Consider the following 18,860-nt stretch of genomic DNA (forward strand, 5'->3'; position numbering starts at 1 on the left):
TTTTTATTTTAATTGATTTTTCTTTTTTTATTTGAATTTTAATTGAAAGGGGGAATGAAAGAAAGAGGGAGAGTGAGGGGAAAATAAAGGAGATATAAGCATAAAACAGACAACAAAGCTGCTGCATCTGTGGAAAAATTACACCAGGACCCAGACCCCACACCTCGACCTACACTACCTGGCCCAGTGTCCACCATCTGCTGGTCCTCACGGCAACCCTTCCCACCGCCAGGCCAGACACAAAGCTTCCCCACAGTGACCAGTCAAGCCCCTCTAACCCCCACCCCTAGACCACAAGAAACCCACATCCCCAGAACCTACCCAACCCCCCAGAGCAGCAAGATCACAACCCCCCGCCCCCACTAAGTGATGGAACTAACAAAGTGGGGCCAGAGAGAATGTAATCCAGCCAATTTATGTTTGAGGAAGCAGACATTATCTCATTACTGTTGTGGTATGATAGAAGATGTCTGAACTGATTAATACATAGATTATCTTTTTGTTACCAATTCATGACAATGATTTTCTTTACAATAGGTTATGAGGACCATATGTGCAGAGTTAATTTCCATGCTGATGTCCCCCAGGTGACCTGTGCATTGTGTAGGGCAACACACATACCTCAAGCCAGAATTTTTGTAGAGGTGCACAAAACCAGAAAGCATGCATGTAGTCATCGGGTGTGTTATTTGTGCTCTGTATTGCTGGTGATATTGTTGACATTTGTTTCTGTCGTTTTGTTCGTGTTTTTCTTCATTCATCTCTTTGCAGGTACTCCTGATGGTTCTGCTCGTAGCCGTTGTGTGTTTTCTTTTATCTCCACAGATGCAACAGCTGGTTGTCTGTTTTATGGTTCTGTCTCCTCTCTTTTCTCCCTCACATTCCCTCTATACAAAAACTATACCATTCCTACTCTACTCTACATTGTTTTGCACATGGTGTTAGGTTTTTCAAAGAACTGGATCCACAAGGCAGACTGAACTTCACCACAGAAGTTTATTTTCACACACACAATTTGGATGTGTAATTGTCCTTGGTGGTCGAGAATGGGGAGGCTGGATGCTGGAGCTCAGGACAGGAACTGGGGAGGCAGGGAAAAGAGCTGGTCGAGGCGGAGGAGTAGGACACAGAATGGAGCTGAGGGAGAAGCAGACGGCAGGGAGTTAAATCCTGGACAGCAGTTCAGAAGTCTAATAGGTAGGCAACAAAACACTATTCAAAAGAACAGCAGCAGTACCTGACAAACTGGCGAAGACTATAAGGGCTTAAATACTGGAGGTGAGTGGAGGCAATCAAGAAGATCAGCAGTAGGTGGTAGGAGGAAATAGGTGCAGTAATTGCTAGAAAATCCCACCTTGACCAGCTGACAAACAGGAAGGGGAGGGGAAAAAACACAAAAGACAGACACAGACCCAACACATGGTGGTAATCTATGATTACCAACACCTGAAGTCAGGTAGTTCTGGGCTGGCCACTTCCAAACACCACTCCTAAAAGGCGGGTCCAGACAAAGGACATCCACCCCCCCGCAACCTGACCGACGGATTAAGCAGGTATAGAAAATGGATGGATGGATGGAAGATACAGATCAGATATGCAACAAAGTGGTGGCAATAGGAAGCCATGGGAGCATGAGTTGGTCAGTCTGTATACTGCCTTATATGTTATGTACAGTTGTGAAGAAAGTGGTTATTGTGGAGTCCATTGAATTACATCACAATATACTGTCCCTACATATACTGTCTGTATTTAGAAAATATACTATTTCATGTCATGTTTAGCTGATATAATTGCAACTGCAAATTATATCAGACAGATTTGGGGGTAGGATGTGAAAATCATGAAGAAAAAAAAAAACATGTAAATAATCAGTTTTATGTTTTGTAAAATCTGTTGGCAAAAACAGCTTTTCTTACGTAATGCATGTAGTTAATGTCAAACCCTGAGATGGTCTTTTGGGTTTTAACTGTTGCTAGGCTGGACTAATGCAATTCATTATATGTCTGAATGGGTTAACCACAGGTTGCAATTGGCTCAAAAAGCTACTTTTAGATACTGTTTTAACTGTCTAATTTTTAAAAAGCTTTAGACAGAGACATAGTCTGCCCTACCTTTCTTGCACTGGCTACCCTCTTATGACAAGATTTTCTTTTCAAAAGCTTATGACTTTATGAGTCATTATGTTTGACTGGACCGGCCCCATCTTTTCATATATATCAGACTTGTTGCACTCATATGGTGGCAGGTCCTTGAAGTTCTGAGATTCAGGTTGGCATTCAAGGCTGACGGGAGCTTTAAAGCTTTGAATCAGCCTATTTGTGTGTCCATCACTGATCTGGGGGGGGGGGTGTCTGTGTATGTGTATGTGTATGTGTATGTGTATGTGTATGTGTGTGTGTGTATGTGTGTGCGTGTGTATGTGAGGATGTATGTGTACAATATTAATGACACCTGGGATTATCATTTTATATTGTGGCTTAATTGTTTTAATCTACTAATTCTTAATCACGTATTAATTAAGTGGATTGATTTGTTTTTTAATAGTTTTTAATGTCTGGATTTGTTAAAAATGATGTGATGTTGTGCATTACACTTGTTACACACTGGTTAAGTTTTACTACACAACGCTCTTTGTAGTTTTTCCACATGCATTACATGCATGCATGTATTAGAATAAGAATTTGAAAATGTACAACTTCTAAACTTTCTAGAGGAAAAACAAGCCTAAAACTGCCTAAAACTGTGCATAATGGAAGTTACGCACACAACAATTTAAGCCTTTCAGAATAGTAGATTTCAAAGGTTAACCACAAGTGTATCTTTTTCCACATACAGCCAAAACACAGTACTTTTCCTTACCTTAAGCAAGAGCTGTGAACTGAGATGCTGTTAGACAATATATGTAACACTAATATCTAAGTAAAATGTTAATCAAAATGATATCATGCACAGTATTTGTTTTTTACAGAGCAGTTAACCACTCAAAGTCTTTACTTCTGAAAGACAGCCTCTCTAAGATGTTCTTCTCAAGGTGAATGACCTGTTACCAAATAACCAAAATAGTTTTCCAGTGTTTTGTTATTTCTTTTTAAATATCTCGATGTTGTGCCATAGTTTTTCTCATGTCCTTCCTGAACTCTGGTGATCAGAGGTATGATCCACAAGTTAGAGGTCATAAACAGAGTTAACAGAGTTAGTGTTTAACCACTTCTACATGACTTTAAGATAAGAAGTTAAAGGATATACGATGCCCCAGAAATATAAGCACGAGACATTGTACTTTGTTTTACAGGTATCTTTGTTTCTCTTGGATTTACTTTTGAATGTCTAAAGACTAGTCAGGCCCATTTAAGTAGATCTTAAAAGCAGTAATACATGCAGATGATTTCATGCCTATAGAGTGCCCAAGTCTGAACAAGGCAGTTAAGTTATATTACTTTCAATATCAAGAGATAATTCTCACACCTATATATACATTATCTTCTTGTAGATACATTGTGTCACTGCATCGAACAGATCAGTGTGTGGATGCAAAACAATTTTCTCCAGCTTAACTCAGACAAAACTGAAATCATTGTCTGTGACTCACAGAAACAAAGAGAAAGTGTCATCAGTCACCTTGAGACTCTCTCTCTAAAACCTAATAATCAAGTTAGAAATCTAGGGTTAATATTGGACTCAGACCTGAACTTTAACAGCCACATTAAATCAATAACATCAGCAGCTTTTTACCATCTAAAAATAGTGTCTAAACCAGACTTATAAAGACTAATCCATGCGTTTGTCTCCAGCAGGTTAGACTACTGTAACGGCCTGCTCACTGGGCTCTAAACGGGCTGTAAGACAGCTGCAGTACATCCAGAACGCTACTGCTCGAGTCCTGACTAGAACCAGGAAATATGACCATATTAGTCCAGTGCTTCGGTCTCTGCACCTTCTTGTCGCTCAGAGAATATACTTTAAAACAGTTCTGCTCATGTACAAGTCTCTTCATGGTCTAGTGCCAAAGTACATCTCTGACATGTTAGAGCCATACGAACCAACTGGGACTCTGAGAGCCTCAGGGAGGGGTCTCCTGCTGGTGCCCAGAGTCAGGACTAAACAAGGTGAGGCTGCATTTCAGTTTAATGCTCCTAAAATCTGGAACAGTCTTCCAGAAGATGTGAGACAGGCCTCAACTCTGACAGTGTTTAAATCCAGGCTGAAAACAGTTCTATTTAGCTGTGCACATGACAACTGAAAGTATTTTATCTAGATTCTTCGCTTTTAATTTAATTAAATCACCTTCTTGTGATTTTATGTAGCTGTAAAGCACTTTGAATTGCCTTGTGTACGAATTGTGCTCTACAAATAAACTTGCCTCTTCTTCTTCTTTTGTCCTCTCCCTCGCCACAGCGAGTCTATATATATATACCATGTAGGCTTTTCTGAAAGCTGAAGCTTAAAAAAAGACACTTCAAATGTTGCAAATCTTATATTTTGGAAATAAAAACAGGTATGCCTACAGGTAGAGGAAGCCCAAACCCATGATTTCTATATATTGTAGTTACATTTGGGAATGAATTCTCACAAAAATAAGATTCTCTTTAAAGAACAAATCCTGCAATGATTTATCTGACAATAAATACAAGTCCACCCTTTTTACAGCTATGACCACCAAGTTTGATATGACATCAAATTTTGTTCAAATAAGCCTTGTGTACAGGTATATCAGACCCTGAAGCAACCAGAATATTAGCTCAATACTAATTCATCATAATTTTGTGGCCACGTAATCACCAACTGTTTACCACCTTTTCTTTAGTCTCAGTGTCGTCAGGATATTTCTGCATCAAAGTTTAGACAAGATTAGGAGAAGCATATTAAACTTCATTCATATCCCTACTGCAACCATTAAAGAAACAGCAGTGATCCCTGAGATGCAAGATCAAAACTACTACATTCTTTTTTTTTTTCAAACAAAACAGTTCAATCTCCATTCTGGGTTAAAGGAAATAAATACCAGAAGGCCAAACTGTAACATAAATGGCAATATATTGTGCAGATATTCTCTAAAAATATGGAAACCCAATCATTAAAATGTTTTTAGTACATTAGCTGATTCTTTTCATAGTATAGAAGCTGAATTTAGTGTCACTTCAACTGATATCAATCCTTTTAAGTGCCATAAATTGGAGGCTGTGTCAGATTACAATTTCACCTTTGTGCTGGTTCAAAGATAAGCAGCAATGACTGAGGTTTGGTGTGTTGCTCAAGAAAAATTTAACAGCTATGAACACTTGAACTGCAACCTTCAACAGTTTAAGGCCAGCCTTGTTTGACAAGTAGATCAGTTATCACACTTACAACCTTACGGTCTTACAGCTGAACTGCAACAAACAGTGGATCAGTGGACCTAGAAGGTGAAAGTAAGAAAAAAATAGAAAAAAGAATGCTGAGGACACTGTGTAAAAGACTGTGGAACTATCGCAGAATTTTCCTTGTCATCATAACACCTCTGCTGCTTCTTCCTCTTCCTCTTGTCATCAAGACAAAGGTGAGTATCCTTGATGTGGTAGCAGCTTTGCTAGTGCACATGGTAACCATAGGAAGAATAAAATAGCATCTGCTATTTAGTCTTTTCATCAAAGAAAACTAACTTTGGGAGAAATACCTTATCTGTCAAGCAAGGGAGAAACTGTATCTTTTAAAGTTAAGGTTTAATCAAAGCAGTTAAAGTTACATAATTATTTTGTCACAATCTATGCATTGATTGATTCTTGTCTCGTCATTTCCTGTTTTATTTTGAAATATTAACTTCCCTCTCGTTTCAGGAACCTTGCCCTTCCTCCTGTGTCAAGTGTCTGATTGTCTTCCCTGATTCCCAAAGTGTTTCCACCTGTTCCCCTTGGTTCCTCATGTGCTCAAATAGTCTGCGTCTCCCTTGTCTTGTGCCAGTGTGTTGCCTCTTGTTATGAGCCTCATTCTAGCATCCTTTGCCACAGAAATCCACAGCCACAAATTCCTTGAGCCTGCAGTGAGCGATCCTCCTGCAGAGCATATCCTTTTGTCGTAATTTATTCTTTAGCCGTAGCTTTAGTTTGATAACGGTAAGTCTCACAGCCTGGTTTTGTTCCTCCTGTTTGGAGAGATTTTGATTTGTAATGTTTCATAGAAACCTCCACTAAAGGAGCAATTTGTGTTTCGTCCTTCGAAGATCTTGTCACTCCTCGGTTAAAGGAGAGCTTTTAGTTAATTGTAAAAATTTCATAGTGCCTCTGTTTTCAAGAGTGAGCTTCTTTTGTTTAAGTCGGCCTCATTAGAAGAGTGTGGAAGTTTATTTTGTTTTGTTGTTTTTTTTTGGTTTGATAACTTTCATAGCTGCTCTCACCTCATCCATAGATATTGAGGCGAGTGCTCAGGAGTTTCACAGCCCCTTTGTTTGCTCTGCCTGGAGATCTTCAACCTGTTGTTTTATATAAATAAACATTCTTGCCTTGAAAAGACCCTGCATTTTTGTCCCGAGGCTTTGACATATTTCTTCAATTGGCAATGGGTAACGTGAGGTGTTGCCACAGAGCAGAGCTATTGAGCTTTTTTTGATTACTTTGCAATTTTTTTTTTTCTTTTTAATTATTTAAAATAAATCTAACAGAACTATGTACATTAACACATAGATTCTTTAATGATCATACCTAGTTACAGTGATGTGAAAAATCTAATCAAAAGATTTTACACATTAGGACATAATAATCATCTCTGAGAAATGATCTGTCTTTCCCAGGTGTTTACTAATGACAACTGCAGATAAACAACAACAGATATTATAACATAAGTATGCATTATCATCTAACAAATACTAAGCCAACAACCACTAAGTAAAAAAAATAAGTGCACCCGAACCGATGATTAACTAGCTTGTAAAACCACCTTCAGCAGCAATAATTTATTGTCATTTTCTGTATGACCTTGTTAGACTCTCACATTGTTGTGGAAAAATTTAGCTCTACTTTTCTTCACAATATTGCTTCAGTTTGAGTTTTGTGGAATTTGTTTTTTAATGTACAGCTTTCACCACAGCAGTTAAATCTGAATACAGTCTGGACTTTGACTTGGTCATTGCAACTCTTTGTGCCTTTTCTATTTCACCCATTCTATTGCAGTTTGGGTTTCCAGGTGTGTTTTGGATCATTGTGCTGTTGCATGACTTAATTTCAGCCAAATTTTAGCTGTCTGACAAGTGGCTTCACTACTGACGGCAGAATACTTTTATATACAGGGGAGTTTGCAGTCAACTCAAAGACTGCAATGTGCCTGAATCATTGCCTCTCCAGTATTATGTTTCAAAGTTCATATGAAATATTTGTGCTGATTTGCTGTGCTTGTTTTTAACCAAACGTGGTACCTTAGATTATGGCCAAACATCTGCTTTGTTTTTTTTTTATTATTATTGTACTATCTAAGATGGAGCTCTTTCGCTTGCAGTTGTTGCAGTATCGGGTGGTGATGGTTCGGAGCATCCGAAGCATTCTGCCAGATGGCAGGAGGGTGACTGGTCCATGGGAGGGTTGCTGTCTGTAGATGGTGTATTACCTGTATTGACACTAGCGGCGCCAGGAATTTGATTGCGGGTGGGCCTCTAGAAAACTGGATGGGCCAGTTAAAATAAGCCAAAAAAACGGGTTCCCCTTCATCTCCTTTTCTGCAGTACTGAGGACAGCAACTATAACACACACAACGCTATCATAAGTTACCTCTGCCTACTGCCGATATTATTTTTTCCCCTCCAGAAAATGTGCATACAGACAGCCAGACACTAGTGTTGGGAACTTTGAGTCTTTTGGCTGAATCGGATCATTTACTCTCGAACACTAAATTGAACGAATCTTTGAACGAATCGTTTCGTTCATTTTTCCAGCAGGTGGCGCTGTAGCCCTACTGTGGGCGTTGCACAAAATGGCCACGGTTCTAAACACTTTACACTGCTTCAGCCGAGCTGACAAAGTACAAAACACAAAATGCCACAAACAATTCAAACCATGTGAAAACCTGGGAAAGCAAATACACAATAAGGTGACTTGTGTCTGTATCCTCCCTGCCATTGTTGTTTAAAGCCCGACACTGACTCAGTAGCTGTCACGTGACAAATTAACGAGAACGATCCGTTCAGCCCTGTCACGTGACAGCTGGTAGAGAACAAGGGAATGTAAAACTCACATTCATTTAGACAATTAGTAACACAATTAAGTGAGAAAAAAAAGTAACAATAAGTTCCCTAAAATGTTACATAGTGCATTTATTGTGTCTTATTATTATTATTATTAGTAGTAGTAGTAGTAGTATATTATTTTATGGTAGAGTATAACACAAAATCAATATGTTGATATAATTTTCAAAAGTATCTATTCACATTATTACATTATCATTTATCTATTTACACACTTCACGCATTATATACACAACAACACTATACATATCTACAAGAACCGAAGACCACTAATTAATCATGATTTCATGACAAATGAATGAACATCACAAATCAGACATTATTCATTTCCTCCTTCGTTTCTCTGTCTACAGTAGAGCCCTGTGCGGGACTGTTTTCTTCACCCCGCTCCCGCTGAATTTCTGACCATTAACCACCCACAATGTGTGTGTTACACTCCCGCCCGCAGCCGCAAAACTTTGAGAATTTATGCCCACACAATAATAGAAATGCATTGATTTTGTGTCTTCTCCCGTCCCGCAGGAGAAAACACGTCATTTTATAGGCTATTAATAAAGAGATTCATGGACAATTGAGAAACTTCTCCAAATATCACACTCGCCTTGCTTTGTCTTTGTGCTGTAAAGACCTTCTTTGAGCTTCCTTTCCACATCATTTATTGACATCTTGTCGCTAGGCTACATCCCGATCTCACAGTGTTTTTAGCCGCCAGCCGCCAGCAGTTGAGTTGTGAACGAATCAAAACTGTTTCCTGTTAGTGATGTGTCGTTTGCGAACGATTCGTTCGGTATTAACTAATCTTTTATATGACTCGGGAGTAACGAGTAGTCTCAGTGAGTGATTCGTTCGTTTTCACGCTGTACCCTTCCTCCCCATATGACAGGCGGCTGCTGCATAAACTCAGTCAGCACGACAGGAAACAGAAATGATTAATTAATTTCCATGCAGTACCCTCTCTCGCCACATGGCAGGCGGCAGCTGCATAAGCTCAGTCAGCAGGACAAGAAACAGTTTTGATTAGTTCACGAGTCAACTCCTCGTGTTACGGCTCCTTGCACAGGAAAAAGTTTTGATTCGTTCACGAGTCAACTCCTCGGGTTACGGCTCCTCGCACAGGAAACAGTTTTGATTCGTTCACGAGTCAACTCCTCGGGTTACGGCTCCTTGCACAGGAAACAGTTTTGATTCGTTCACGAGGGGGTGGCTACGGGAGGACTTGATGGGGAGAGGGCGGCCGAGCTGGATGGTAACGGTAACTCATCGTCACTCGTAACCGTACTTGTCGGGAGTTTCCTTGTTTCTTTGTGAACCCACATGAAAACAAGCTAATTTACTTTGTTTTCTCGAGTTTACGTTTCATATTAGCTATCGTCTGTGTCTGTCTCATTCATTGCTTCAGTGTTGCCAGGTGGGAAATGTAGTATTATCATATTTTGAGTTAAATTATTGTACACTCGTCATAACTAAAATAACAAGTCTATTGATGCGCTATAGTCACTCGAGTGTTGAATAGCGTCTTACATGCACTCACGGCTGTGCGTCAGTACGGAATTGATTCATCAGCAGCCCCACAGTTGCGTTAGGTTAAATGTCCCCGTAAACAATGACGAGTGGGAACTAATGAGCCAAATCATCAGGCCTGGAGCCACCTACTGTTAGGAAATAAACAAAGCACCAGGTTTAAAGGGAAATAGTATTCATGATAACTGACAAGAATATAAAGGTCTCGCTTCAGATATTGAAATTTTATTTTCAGAGAAACAACATTGTCTCTGTTCTCAAAATGACAACATTTAATAAAATAAACAAAAACTGCACTTATGCCAACTTAAACGTGCCTGCAACAGGTTCTAACTTAAAATAAAGTGCCGTTCTATGTGATGTTTTTGTTTTATTTTGGGTGCTAAACATAATAATACAGCTAACATATGTTGTGTGACATGCTGCAGGAATGTCAAAGAATGTATTTCTTCTTCTTGCTATGCTGCTTTAAACTCAAAGATATTGTCTTCTTAGCCTTTGCTCCTCCTCCTGGTTCATTCATTTTCTTTTCCGTGCTTCTTCAAGAACGGGCCGCCTCTGCTTCTTCTTTTCTTTTCCTCACTCATGGGGCTGGCGCAGCGGACTATTCAGCCAATCATGGCCGTTATTCTGAGGCAAACGCATACGCGTCACTCGTAGTTCACTTAGAAAAGCACGATTGGCTTGAAACTTGTCACATGGAAATGGATGCCTTCAGAGTTGACAAAAAAATCCGACAGACAGTTGCGACAGGCTGTTTACAACCGATTACAACCACACTTTCATGGAATGGTCAAATTATCGTATATTTGGACTTTTTTGGGACTATTGATCGTACACAGGGCAAAATTATCGTACAAAATACGATAATTATCGTACACCTGACAATAGTGCATTGCTTGCTTTAAAAGCTTGCGCGCCATTGTCATTCATTTCATTGGATCACTTGCTGGTGATGATGCAGCCTGTGGGCAGGCGCCTCCATCTACCCCTGACTGCAGATCGGGGCGTGGCTTGATGTGGGCGGAGCTCAACGTTGAACCGCGCCCAAATTAAAAGTGTCCTTCTTGTCCAGAGGGACTGTTGGAGGGCACTATAAGCAAACTAGAGAGAATCCAGTTGCTTGGGAAACTGTGCCTCCATGTGTCTCAATAACAGCTGTTCAAACCACTTCATGATGATGGGTGGGAAGGCTACAGGCCAGTTGTCATTGAGACAGTTGACTTCTTTGGCACCAGGATGATCTTGGTGGTTTTGAGGCATGATGCTACCACTCCTGTGATCAGGGATGTGTTGGAGATATGTGTGAAGAAATATGCCAGCTGGTTGGTGCAGTCCCTAAACACACGGCCAGGTATGATGTCCAGGCCTGCTATTTTCCTTAGGTCAACTCTGCAGAGAGTCTTCCTGACGTTGGTGGTAGAAAGACGAGGTACCTGGTCATTCGGGAATGTTGTTCTTACTTGATGTTCCATATTTTGTGCCTCAAAATCCAGCAGGGTGGGATCTCTGCTGTGGGCCTAATGTGGCTAGTCAGTAATGATGTGAATTCATGAAGTGGTGGTTGACCTTTTCTGCTTATGCTCACTGTGCCACTCACTTGATATCTGTGGAAGGATTGGTTCTGGCTGTAGATTAAGCCTCTCTGTCTTTGGACCTGAAGGCAGCCTTGAATGCATGGTGGATGTTTGTGTTTACAAGGTCTAACATCGGGATGCATTGCCTGAAGCTTGCTAACAATCTCATAGATTTCACCTAGGGTGCCGCTAGCATTAGCATTAGCATTTGTGCTGGGGATGTAGAAGGGTCTGCATCAGACTGCCTAAACCTCCATGAGTGCCAAGTAGGGCGGAGATACATTGCCACATCAGTGCAACACCTGTTGTTGATGTAAACACAAAGTTTTCTGCCACTGTTTTTGTTTTCAAGTCATCTTATACATAATAATAGAGCATTGTGTCTATGTCGTTCTATGATTTAGGAGGCAGGCTGTGCCTTTGTGTTGTTGCTAATGGCAGTTTACTGGGTGACAGAGGTGATCCCTTTATCCATGACTGCCATGCTCCCCGCCATCCTCTTCCCCACATTTGGCATAATGAAGTCCTCTGATGTGAGTATTACATGTATACATACATACATACATACATACATACATACATACATACATACATACATACATATCGATAGATAGATCTATATAGATATATATATATATATCTATATAGTATGTAACTTGTCAATAAGTAAAATGTGTGTTTCTCAAAGCCCAGTAATTGGCAGAAATACTGTCTGTTGGTAAAATGTTTACCAACAGTTAGAAAGCTTTAGAAAAAAAAATCATGATACATTTTTATTTTTTTTATCTTTTTTTATTCTTTTCAAGTAAGCAACATGATAGCAAATGTTTTAGTTGTCCTCCTCATTAATTTTCCAATGGATGTAACACATGTGTGTTAAGACAAAAGAATGGAAAACTAAAACAAAAGTTTTCTTTGTTTTATTGAAACTCTTAACACTAGAATTACACTTCTACTTTACACGCCCAGGCAAATGCCATAACGTTTTCAGGCATATTTTGCCTCAAAGTTGAGCTTAAGCCTGCTTCATGCCCAGCCTCTGCAAATCAGACTTGGAAACTGCCAGAAGAAAAAGAGGGAGAGAGAGAGAGAAATATTTAAACATTATTAATGGGCTGCAAACGCAGGAGCTCTCTGTCATTGGCAGAGAGAGCCCTCTGAGGGCGACTGTCAGAAAGGTCTTGATTATGGTCTAAAATTCAATTCACAGTCGCCAACTGTGGACACCATGAAAATTTTTAATGTTGCCTAATTAAAACCCAAATTTGAAAGAAAATTAATTTAGATGTCAATATTTCAGTACTCACCTGCTTTAATTTCAGGATGCAGGATGTGGTCCTGATGATAATTAAGAGACAGGTTGTTAAAACAATTATCTTGTCTGGGTGTTAATTAAGAGACAAATAGTTTAAAACAATTAGTGTGTCTGGTGAGACGAATGCTTAATGCAGATTGGAAAGTCTGTTGTTCTTAAGCAGTCCTAAGAGACATAAAATTTACCATCACATCAGTTTCACAGTACTACTTCAGGAGTTCTCATTTGAAGTGACTGAAATTACATAAGAAAGCATTCACCAACATTTTGTTAAATATATAACTATTTAGCAAAAGATAAAAGAACCAAAAATGTGAACCTTGAAGTACAAACAGGAGAAATTCATGGAGGTATAGGGAACACCTTATGGTTTGGGAAAGGGGCAAGAGAATGGAGAAATGTACCGGAATTGCTAAAATTGGGTCCTAATTTTAGTCACTATTTAAGGTTTAAAGGCTAACAACTTGTAGTTTATCATTTTTAACAGTGAATTCTCTCGACATCTCTTGGATGGGTGCGTGAATACTTTTGGTAATATAGTGTATGTTTCTTGAAGCTTGGGCTTGCTAAGCACTGGACCAGTGACTAGCTTCTAAAGTAAATTGTACTCCAGTTTGAGCTCATGCAATGAACTCAAAACCTGAATTCTTGTCACTGTTGCATTACCTCTGGTGTGTAATCCGAGATTCTGGACACTTTGTGGCTTTTATATTCCAGCTGTCGTACCCATCTTAGCCGTAGACTAAGTTCTCTTTACCAGTAATAGTGGGTTGATATGGGTAATTCTGAAGTTATGGTGGCGCGACTGGCCCTTGAGGTTATCCACTTCAAGCTTGAGAGTGTTACTTTAATTTTTCAGGCTGGACATCTCTTTTTCAAGGTGGCTTAGGCGATTTTCCTGTTTCAGCATTTGTTCCTCAACATCTTCTACCTTTAACAGCATTTCCCTTTGAGAGCCCAGCACAACCTGGAGAGCCTGCTCCTGCTTGTCAAAGTGCTTATTAATGTGTTAGAGGATTTTCTTCCATATTCACGGCAACTCATCCATACTATCACTTGTAGCTTGGGTAGAGGCATTGCTGCTAGCATTGTTAACTGAAGCCAAGCTAGCCGAGGGGATTTCAAGTCTTTGGGCTTTTTTGGCATGGTGCTAAGAGTTGTCAGACCGTAGTAGATGTTTCTAGTAAAAGAGAAATTGTCAAAATATTCATTTTAAGAGTTTGGCACGGAGGAGCATCTGGAAGCACATCTACTCCATGTGTTGCTCACTAGCATTCCTAGCTTGAATTACAGTAGTTTAAATGCTTTTAAATAACTACTTTGTTCATACCATTTGAATTTCTGATTTGATAACTGAGTTTCAATATTACCATTGTAATTTTCTTCTTTGTTGCTCATGCATTTTGATTATAATAGCTGGAAATTTATGACTAAAATGAAAACTGTTGTTCTTACTTCCTTACTTTCTATAGAATAGACAATACTTTATTCATCTCCTGTGGGGGAAATTCAAATGGCCATGTAGCTCAAATTAAAATATTCGCAATGATTGTATATTATAACAAAAAAATAAATGACAAAAAACAGCAACAAATTAAAAAAACTACAAAAACAGCTAAACATCTTGCTGAAAATCTCAGAGCTACTCAATGAATAAAATATATTATATTATTTATATAAATAAACCTATTTGTAATAAAACTGTCTGCTTTTCTTCCAGGTGGCAAAGGAGTATTTTAAAGATTTCCACTTCTTGCTAGTAGGTGTCACCTGCCTTGCAGCATCTATTGAGAAGTGGGGCCTCCACCGCAGAATAGCCCTGAGGCTTGTTACTATGGTTGGAGTGAACCCTGCATGGTTAGCATATTGCTTCTGCGATTCTGGATTCAAACTTTTCACAGAGGTTGCTATTTTGAAGCGGTAGCCTTTGTTGAGGATATGGAAACAAATTATTAATTAGGTTTTCAAGTACAGATATTCGTTTTTGATAGAATTAATAATGTAAAACAATAATTTGGGGGTATCACCTAATATAGTTGGAACTAATAACTAAACAGTACTATCAGTCTCTAATAGCTATTGGTTGTACCATCTGTGGTAACATTAGCATGCTTTAATACACACATGGTAGAACAGGACAGAATAGAACAAAGATCAGAAGCTTAAATCCTTCTCTGTCTTCAGCTCTTATAGTAATTCAAGAGTATGACCATGATTTATCTTTAAGGAGCCTGATTAAATAGAGAATAATGATTAGTTTGAATGGAAGACCATGAGTCCTCTTCACAATACCAAAATAATTTCAGCAGCATAATAACCAAACCATACAATGTTATCAAAATGACAAAGTTTGAAGAAAACAAATCAATACATGTATGATTGAAACTTAAAATTAATATAGTTACCCATGTGTGTATTACTATGCTACTGCCCATGTGATAATCAGAGTCGGAGAATTGTGAAGAGCTCCAACAAAAGACTTAACCTGATGCTCCCTTTGAGAGATTAGAAGTAGATTCCTTTGTTGAAATGTCCAACAAAGGGAGAAACATGGTTACAGCTGGTCTAAAAAATAAAAAAACATTCCAGTGTGCAATATGCAAGTCTTTCTGAGAAGTGTACCACAGCTGACTATTTGATTTCACTACAAATTGTACTCTTCACTATGACTTAAAGATGATATGCAACATAATACTGCAAATGTTGAATGATAAATGTTTTTTTTTAAAATATTTTCTTCAATTTCATAAGAATTGTTACCAAAAATCTCAAATCTCTTGCTCTGTACTCAGCATGTCATAATGCATTTATACCATGCTGTTGCCTCTAGGCTGATGTTGGGCTTCATGTTTGGCTGTGCCTTTCTCTCCATGTGGGTCCAAAACACCTCAGCTGTTACCATGGTAATGCCCATTGCTGAGGCTGTCCTACAGCAGATCATGAGGTCCAAGGAATCAAGATGTGCTGGAGGCAAAGACAACCCCAACATGCAGCTAGATGGTACGTCGATACGTATATAGTAACCCCCACTCACACTTTTTTTCACAAATACTTGTGTATCAAACCGCAAGACCGAAGAATGACACTGGAAACCTAATCAGACTGAAACGTTTCCTTACTTGTACATAATTACTCATTTATGCCTTGAATTTGCAGTTGCAAACTGCTTTTATATTTCAAAATGTTGTATTTAATGTTAGTTATTAACATGGACAGACAGCTTAAGTTGGAAAAAAATATTAATTTCCATAGTTCATATCAACTGTAATATCAGATTCTTCAATCTTCACAAAGCTCTGTAGATTGAGAGCAAAAAAATAATTATCTGTTAAATTATCACGGTTTGCTTCACTTTCAGAGCAAATTCTCATAGGGCATATTGAGGTAATTTCTCATAGTTTCCTATTAACAGCTGTGAAAATGATCTCTCAGAATAGGAAGATAATGGCATCATTAGCATGGAGACAAGTTAACCAGAGTCTGTTCTTTGTGCAGAAACTGACAGCTGTACCGAAAAGATTAAAGAAACAGTGAGGTATGTGAAGCATTGTAGTTTTGTAATGTATAAGGATGTTGATTTATTACTTAACAAATGCAGATATCCTGTTCTGTTTCCCCCACTGGTTCATTGTCTGTTGTGAACTGTAGTCATTATAGTATATTCACCACGACATTTTTTGTTTGATTCTCACTGACAGAAAGCAGTCAGATGTTCCAAAAGAAAGCAACAGTAGTGTTCAGATACAAACAGTTCCATCGCCTGACACATCTGAGGTACAAAAAACAGAAATACTGTTTGTTTCTCTTATATTTTTTTCTGCAGTTGCTATTACCACAACTGCATTTACTGTTATTGCTGCTTTAGAGTAATACTGCCACTACACACATCTACCATGCTGTGAATGCTACTGCTATAGCAACCACTATAATACAGGGCTGTGGCTCAGGAGGAAGCGCAGTCGTTTGCCAATAAGAAGGTCAGATCCCGGCTTCCACAGGCCTCATATCAAAGCGTCCTTGGGCCATACTTTCCTACCGATGCTACCATCGTTGTATTATCATTGTGGCAACCGATGCATCGGTGTATGAATGTGTATGATAGAGGGGGGTAAATCACTGTGTAGCCTGTAAAACTGTATGTACTAAGATGTGCTGTATAAGTGTGTGTGCTGTATAAGTGTGATCATCTCACCCCAAATAAGGAACCTGGCCGCATTGAGTCTACATAGACACGGAAGCAATTTTGATTGGCTACCACAACTGATGGGCAGTTCTCTGCATCAATAGTATTTTAGTCTTCACTGAGGCACAGAAACCATTATAAGGGTTAAAGGCGTTCCCCATCAATGACTGTTTTGAGCCCCAAACTCTCCGCTATAAACAATACACGGCAACAACACTGATATAATTATTATTATATACTGATATTTGAAAATGCCCAACAAAAGGTCCCATCGATTGCGGTTGCTAGAGTGCTCAAGCAGAGTAAATAAAACTCAATACACACATAGCTCAGGAGGAAGAGCAGTCACCCACCAATCGGAAGGTCGGTGGTTCGACTCTGGCTTCCCCAGGATACATGTCGAAGCGTCCTTGGGCAAGACACTGAACCCCACGTTGCTCCCCCAGTGTATCATTGGGGGTATGAATGTGTGTGAATGCTTAGAAAGCACGTAGTTATATCCTAAGACGTGCTGTATGAGTGTGTGTGAGTGGGGTGAATGCGGCATGTAGTGAAGCGCTTTGAGTGGTCAGCTAGACTAGAAAAGCGCTATACAAGTACAAGTCCATTTACCATTTACCATTTACATTAATGTAACAGTATGAATTAACTGAAATGTTGCTATTAAATCTTTTCATTTTAACATTTCATTGTTATGGTCTAAAATATGTTATTAGTTATTTATTAGATAATCCTGTTAGGGCTGGAGAAGACTGGACCTAGAAGCGAACAGGAGACTGGAAAATAGATGTCATAAAATGGGTTTATTGGTTTATTTATTTAGGGAGGGGGAAGTTGGGACACCAGGAAGTTTGGAATGGATTCAGGGTCCAGGTCGGCGGGGAAGGAAGTTCCATGTCCGGGTCTGTGATCCAGGGGATTCCGTGTAGGTGCTCAAGAAGAGGGGCTTGGAGATGGGCTGCTGGTTGGTTTAGGTGGAAGGATGAGCAGAAAACTGAAGTCAGGCTGGGTGCATGCTGCATGTCTTCTTCTTTCTGACTTTTCCCCCTTTCTTTTCCACCTACTGTGAAATAAGGGTCACTAGTACTATAGACAAAGAGATGTAAATTGATTTAAGTGAATTCATCAGATTATGAAGCAATATACCACTGGAGCCTACAACATCCCTCATAACAATTCTCATTCAAGTTGTTAATCCTTTAATGCTGCAGTGTTACTTCTGTTTTTGTCATTAATGGTGCTATACCACTGTTCTGAAAATATTACATTGACACAATGTAATTCAAACACATTCACTTACTTACTTCTACACACACAGAGAACATTGAAAACAAATTAATGTGTGCATAAGACATAAGATATAAGGCACTAATATATTAATACTGCTATATAAAGAAATGCTTTATAGGAGCTTTAATTTTATTACTGCTACCATTATTGCTAATCTACAGTCATGTAAAAAGAAAGTACAATGTTAAAATGTTACGTATTAGAACATATTTAAAGTTGATTGTACATGATTCAGTAATAGACAGCTGACATTTGTTTTGAAACAAGAAACGTGCTTGAATTGCGCAAATGAGCCACTGCAGCGTAGTGGGGAGGGGGGGCAGCGGCTTTAGCGGATCAGCAGCAATTTATCACAAACTTCATTCTGACCTTAATGCTATCTTTGATGATGGCTAACAACAAAATAGGGTTTCTGTATTTGAGGAAAATCTGGAGAGTTTGCACTAGCTTAAGATTCCAGGTTGCATTGGAAGGAGTCATGAACAACATGAACATGAACAAGTTGCCAACACATAGAACAGAAAGTGCTTGGACTATAACACACACAAGAACACCTTTTCCAGTTGAAGATGAAATAAAATTACCTCCCAAACATACTGCCAATTTCTGTCATTTACTTCAGTTCGTAGTACTAAAAGATGTCCATTCCATTAAAAGTGGTATAGCCTTTATGCAGAACAACACATTCCATGTGCATCCTAGTATTCTATTGCTTGTAAACCATCAGATCCTCAAAGATGAATAAATATTTATATGGTTTCCTTTGTC

The 18,860-nt window shown here is 39.0% G+C and overlaps 1 protein-coding gene across 1 annotated transcript in view; it reads left to right on the forward strand.

Moving 5' to 3' along the window:
- Positions 1–5,431: 5,431 nt before the first annotated feature.
- slc13a1 (solute carrier family 13 member 1) overlaps positions 5,432–18,860 on the forward strand; it is a 36,477-nt gene continuing 23,048 nt past the window's right edge. The window contains exons 1-6 of the mRNA XM_072385272.1: positions 5,432–5,536; positions 11,709–11,837; positions 14,340–14,476; positions 15,450–15,619; positions 16,115–16,171; positions 16,329–16,393. Coding sequence (XP_072241373.1) covers positions 5,432–5,536; positions 11,709–11,837; positions 14,340–14,476; positions 15,450–15,619; positions 16,115–16,171; positions 16,329–16,393 — 663 coding nt within the window. The remainder of the gene's footprint in view (positions 5,537–11,708; positions 11,838–14,339; positions 14,477–15,449; positions 15,620–16,114; positions 16,172–16,328; positions 16,394–18,860) is intronic.

This window comes from Leuresthes tenuis, unplaced genomic scaffold (genome assembly GCF_036924035.1).
Source record: "Leuresthes tenuis unplaced genomic scaffold, fLeuTen1.0.hap1 SCAF_5, whole genome shotgun sequence".
Classification (NCBI taxonomy): domain Eukaryota; kingdom Metazoa; phylum Chordata; class Actinopteri; order Atheriniformes; family Atherinopsidae; genus Leuresthes; species Leuresthes tenuis.